Raw genomic sequence first — 6,403 nt, forward strand, 5'->3', positions numbered from 1 at the left:
GGCCTAATTAACTGATAGGGCTGATCTTCCCAATTGCTTCTCCTGGTGGGGGACCTCTTGGCAGGGGTTCCGGCAAAAGTGGTGGCCAGCAGTTTGGGGATAGATGGGTGGTGTGTAGGGGAGGAAGGTGCATTACTTCTGTGACCCTGTGTATCTTTGGCTTCTTTGCAGAGGCTCAAGTTGGTGTGCTCGCCACAGCCGGATTGGGGCCCATTCTTAGCTCAGCACCGTGGAGAGCGTTACAAGAACATGATTGACCCCTTGGGAACCTCTTCCCTGGGACTCAAACTGCCAGTGAAGGATTTGGAACTGGGCACCCAGTGCTAGTCTAATGGCATGGGATGGGCCAGACTTGATCCTGTTTTTCCTCTCTGCCTCCCCTCATGGTTTCCCCAGCTTTCTTCCCGTTTTCTTCTCTCTCCACACATCTTGGTCCATGTCCTTGCATGAGAGTGGTTCTGTGGAAGAGTACGACATGGCATTGCATGCTGTGGTGAAGAGGTAGACAGACCACTTGAGGCACTCTTCGCCCGTGTCCGTGGTGTCCGTTTCCAGAAGGGTCGGTCTCCTGAGCACATGCTTCACCTGGCAGGAGTGGGTCAGCCAGGTGAGCGCTTTCCAGGGACGTCACGAATAGGTACGCGAGACTTGGTCAGTAGGGAGGTATCCACTGTGTGCTGTCGTTGGCGGTGCCCTCGAGACCTAGAGAGGACGGCATACTCACAGGACTGGTGTTTGGACTCCGTAGTGGTGCTGAGCAATGCAGCGAGTTCACGGATGCTGAAAGTTGAGGAGAGTATATTCAGAGCATCAGCAGTGGTTGCAAAATGTTTTAGAATAAGACAAGTCAGTGAATTTGGACACCAGAGGTGGTTAAGTTCACATTTCCATTTACAGTTGGGGCTCCGTTTTCCTTTATTTGGACCAACCATTTCAAGTGTGCCAAGAACTGGTACTTCAGTCTCTGGACACTGTGAATCTCAGTGAAGAGTTCTCCTCCTTCACCTGTCTTTTCTTTTCTTTCTTTTTTTTTTTTTTTTAAGAAACCGTATGTGTGAGTTCCCTTGGTCATTTCCTCCACCTGTGCACAAGAAGCCATCACGTAACTTGTGCCTAGATATAGTCAGAGTAGAGGTCCATTCTAGTTTCTACGCGACATTTAGGGCCGTGGTTCAGTGTCATGATTCCATGTTTCTTCTCTTCAAAATGTCTTTCTATGAGCTGTGGATACCTTGTCTCTTAACCTCTGGGAAAACAAGACTTACCCTGGTTCTGTCTATGTATTTCACATATGGAAGACATGACCTCTTACAAGACAGATACCTTCTCAATTTTTACTCTTTTTCATTCACAGTAAATGCCAACTGTGATCATAGAGGAATCAAAGAAATGCAGAGTTTAATAGAAAACAACCATGATATTCACTGTGCTGGTAGTACATTTTAGGTCACTGTATTTACAGGAATTTCTGATAAATACAGCTTAGGTAAGTAGCAAGTGAGCCAATTAAGACTATAGCTTTTAAGACTACATTTAGCCAATTCAATTTTAAGAGTTCCCAATTCGCAATACTCATAACTGTGCTCTAATGAGAGTGAATCACATGTCTGCAGAGATTGGCGAAGCCATGACCTTTATTACCTTCTTGTATCCTGAACATGCGTATATGAAATTTTTAAAATGTGCTATGTGTTCACGTAGTGTGTACGTTTAGTGGTGTTTTCTATCCTTATAAATATCATATGAATCACTGTAGAGATGGTGAGTTTAGAATAGTGTAGTCTGGATTTTTTCCCTTACAGTAATAATATCTAAACCTAAAATTGTTTCCTTTAGGGGAGACCATTTCAATCACTTTCTTATTTGTTTGTCTTCATATTACAGGGTCTCAGGCAAAGTTTTCAGTTTAAACCTTGTATATTGATGTGACATTTTCATCCCGTTCCACAGCAGTGAAACCTAACAGAAGACTGCATTGTAACATGTTTTTGTAACATGTTTTCTTTTTTTTTTTTTTAATGACTTCATTTATTGAAAAAGAGGTCTCAACTCATTTTACTGAGCTCTTCTTTTTCTAGGGCAAATATCATTGTCATTTGCCAACAATGATGTGAATTTCTAGGTTTCAAGAATTGCCCATGGAAACTTTAGAAAAGGAAACAAAGATGGGTTTTGAACTGTAGGTTTTCATCTCTTTTATCTGCAGTGCATGTTTGTTCTTTCCTGCCTCTCTCCTAAAGCTAGAGCTTACTAGAATCTCTCACAGAAATTAAACTGAGCCTCCCCTAGATGCAGCATTAGGAAGCTGAGCTATGGCCTCCTGTGTCCCAGTGTCTCCCATAGTGACCGTCTGCCCTGAACACTGGTTTCCCCAAGAAAGCCATATTGATAAGAAGCCCCCATCACTGTAGCAGATTGGACAGAGTGGTACCCAAAAATTAGCGTCTCCAACTGATAAGGGAGAGGCAGGGAGGAATCACTTAGGTTTGGAGATTATCTACAGCCTTTCCAATTTGAAGGCTGAAGAAAAGAGCTGAAATCAATTAGCATTCTCTCCGAGACTGGCATGCATGTGTCAGGACGAATGACGTTTGGCTTCCCTTTCTCGCCTGTTGGCGAAAACTGGAGTTGGATGCTGGGTACCAACCCAATTTCTGCTAATTATTGCTGTTGTGATTAAAAGAAGGTGGTGGTGGTGGGGGGACCCGCCGGCTGCTGCCAGGTTTGTTTTCTACGAACTGAAAGTTGACTTGTGAGGGCAGGGACCTCCTTGCTGGCCACACTGCACAGTGTGTTTTGCAGTGGGGGCAGCTACCTTGGTGTGCACTGGGATTTGTCCACGTTAAGACCCAGTAGCTGTTCCCTGAACAGCCAGAGTGTTTTTCCTTTTCCCTACAATTTCCAAGTTTCACGTAAAATTCGCTTCAGGGGGAAAGGTTCCGAACTTATCTGGAAACGGTGACTTTGTAAACTCAGTTTTACCCATTTCTCGAGCCATGTTCCACTCTGAGGCTTTCCCTGGCAGAGAGGTGTTCAGCATCCGAGCTGACTCGTCATCGTGCATCGATCTTTGCTGCACCTCCCCTAGACTTGGCTGGACGTTTCCACACTATGTGTTTTCTTCCGTAGTCAACTGGAAGAAAAAAAATATGAACGAATAAAAAGAAAATGAACAGCATTGTGACAAACTGCTGCTTGACCGTTCTCCTTCAAACTGAGTTAAAAACCAAGTTGCTGAGGATAAACTTTCATTTGTTCACTGTGCAGCATGGTGGGGCATTTTCCACTTGTGAGATTATTTCCCAGCACCAACAAATGCCAGAAACACATTCAGAGAAAAAAAAAAAAAGCCATATGTTAAAAGCAGTAACCTTGTAATATCCTAAAAGGAGAAAAAAATGTATATTTCTTATCTATTGATGTTGTGGCTTCTTATGCAAATGTTTGTCTTGCATATTAGTAACTTTTAATCTCTTTAGAGCTGTGTGTCTGTCATGTACATGTGTGTCCAATCTGGTCTTATTTTCTTCATTTCTTTTTCCTTTATATTTACTCGTTGCATGAAAGCTGTGGTCAATGCAAAATCTCGATGATCTCAATGTCTTTGAAATTTCCAATGTGTTTTTAATGTGTAAGAAATGTAATCAACTGGTATTTCAGTGAGCGGCACTTTAAAAAGAATTTAACACAATGATCTTATAAATGGATAAGACTTGGGTTGTCTTTATGCTAATATTGCATTAGACTTGAGTTTCCCTGAATGAAGTTCTTATCCTGCTATCTACAGTGCCTCAGTTCTTCCCGACAGCCTTCACCGGCCAGCATGGTTTTCTCATGCCTAAAATTAAAATTTTTTCTTTCTTCTCTGTTCCCTTGGGCATCAGTCACTGTCCTCTTCCCAGAGACTTGCACAATGACTATTGCTAAATGTATGCGTGATGGCAATGTCCGACCGCTGCTGCCGTCCCTGGAGTTGGGTTTGTGACGCTCTTCTTTGAGGCAGATGACTCGAGTGAGAGTGTGCTGTATAGCAGGCTGTCTTGCAGGGACCAAAGGCCAAGGCCAGCAAATGAGCACTTCCTCTGTTTCACCCTGGGTGGGTATCATGCCGAAAACTTCCAGGGCGGGAGCAAAGGTTTGGATGAGTTTAATCTTGATAGTCATTTCTCTACGAAGTGTCCCGAGGATTTGTAAAAGCGAAGCTCCCTGTCTTTCCCAGATTTTGCTTCAACCGTACAGAAAGGCCAAGTGATTTTGAATTGTGGTCTCAGCTGGGGTCACCTCTGAGCAGCCTGCAGCCAAAGAGAAAAAGTCTTTTCAGATTGGGCGTGCATCACCTCTGAAAGCAGTGGTTTGATTTGCTTGCTGTGGGTTAAATACATCTTCAGGTGACCATTTGCCTTATAGGTGTATTTTATTGTTAGGGTGATACTTAGCAATTAACTAGGACCTGTTTTGTCTTTCGGTTCTTTTTGTTTTGTTTTGTTTTGGTTTTTTTTGGTCTTTCTTTTGCACTTTATGGACCTATCATGGGATAGGTTTATTCTGAAATTGCGTACTTGGCTAATGTCCTAAATGCAGGCATCTTAAGTGGTACTGTTGCCTATGAATAAAGATATGCTCCCTAATCAGGTCCTTATATTTTTTCATTAACTGTACATGAAGAAAATATATTATGTTACAAATGATGCATCATATATATATCTTAGAGAGTACATATTATATCCTGTGCATTATTCATTTAAAAAGTCATTATTCTTGAGGCCCTACCTCAAATTTTGTATTTATGTCTACAAATGCAATTTATTGTATTATATATTTGCCTATTATATACCGATATAAATTAGAATTTATCTTAATAATGTTATGAGTTCACAAAACCCTAAATAAATGTCAGTGTTTAAAACATGATGATTATAGTATCGTGTCTATTACAAACCCATTACCCACATTCTCTCTTTCTTAACAAATGGCCTTCAGGTATCTCCAGGTTTGATCTATTTTATTGGGAGGAATCTGGAACAGAAATGGAAAACTGCCCTCCTGGGAAAATGAGATATTGTGCTGCTGCAGAAACAAATGCCAATTAAATTGTTATACTCGTAACCAACAGAACGCACTATTGTTTGCTGAATTATTAATTACCCCTCATGGGGAGGAGGAGAGGGAGCAGGAGAATCCAAGTGACTCTGAACAGAGGGACTGGGCGAGTAGAATCCTTGGGTGTGTTTGAATGACCATTTTGCCAATCTTCAATTCAACTTTTTTTAATTCAGCAAAAGTTTAATGTAGCTTCTGCATTGAGTTTGACCCCAGGCAAAACAGAATAAAAAATAGAACAGTCCCCGATCTCAAGGAACTCAGAGCCTAGTAGAAAGACTACTTCTGTTAAACAAACAAATCAATAAAGGCCATTCTCCCCCTTAAAGTGGGCATTCCCTGCGCAGAATTCGGCCCCGAGTTCCTATGTCACTGGTGGCTGGGCATTCCTGTCTGATCCCGCCAACCCAGAAGCTTGACTCTGTCCTCAAATGAATATAACACAATCACCCTCTGCTTCCATCTTCAGCTTCTGTGTTGACAGCCTACGGGGCTTGGCTGGGCCACCTTTAGAGGGGAAAGAAATGCCCTCACAAGCTGATGCTGAAAACCTGCCAAAAACATGCGTGTCCATCCTGTGTAATGGGATTGACACACACCCACACTCAGCCTTGTCCATAACCTTGCACCCGAGCATGCAGACCGAGTGGCAAATCCCTAACTCAGTGTAAGACCTTATCGTGAAAGATGAAGGAAGAGTGCATGGTGGGACCAGAGTTTGGTGCGGCCTCATCCTCCTTGATTTCGCTCCTGCAATCCCCTTGCTCAGTTGTGTTTTCTGTTGACTTTTTTTGAGAATTCTCAAGCATACATAAAAGTGGGGAGTATGGAGTAGTGAATTCCCATGTCTACGTCACTCAGTTTCAACAATTATCAACTCATGTCCAGGTTTTTCTCGCTTATCCCTGTCTCCACCCTGGACGGGAATCTTGCAGTATTTCTTTGGACCATTTCAAAAGATCTCAGAAGCCATAGAATTTTACTCGGAAATGCTCTGTTGTGTTTTTACACTCCCTTTTAAATCGTCTTTCCTTACACTTGTGTGATGAGCAGTGGGTCATATGTAAGTGATGAATCACTGAATTCTATGCCTGGAACCAATTTTACTGTATATGTTGACTAACTAGAATTTAAATAATAGCTTCAAATTAATCAATAGTGGTGCCTGAGTGGCTCAGTTGGTTGAGCATTCAACTCTTGATTTCTGCTCAGCTCATGATCTCAGGGTCTTGGGATCGAGGCTAGCATCAGGCTCTGTGCTTAGTGGGGAGTCTGCTTGAAAGTCTCTCTTGCCCTCTCCCTC

General features: G+C 42.5%; 1 protein-coding gene across 1 annotated transcript in view; it reads left to right on the forward strand.

The window, feature by feature from the left end:
• Positions 1–1,071, forward strand: part of SLC6A5 (solute carrier family 6 member 5) — a 59,301-nt gene extending 58,230 nt beyond the window's left edge. Inside the window, exon 16 of the mRNA XM_034644799.1 lies at positions 172–1,071. Coding sequence (XP_034500690.1) covers positions 172–327 — 156 coding nt within the window. The 3' untranslated portion in view covers positions 328–1,071. The remainder of the gene's footprint in view (positions 1–171) is intronic.
• Positions 1,072–6,403: the final 5,332 nt, after the last annotated feature.

This window comes from Ailuropoda melanoleuca, chromosome 16 (genome assembly GCF_002007445.2).
Source record: "Ailuropoda melanoleuca isolate Jingjing chromosome 16, ASM200744v2, whole genome shotgun sequence".
NCBI classification, from domain to species: domain Eukaryota; kingdom Metazoa; phylum Chordata; class Mammalia; order Carnivora; family Ursidae; genus Ailuropoda; species Ailuropoda melanoleuca.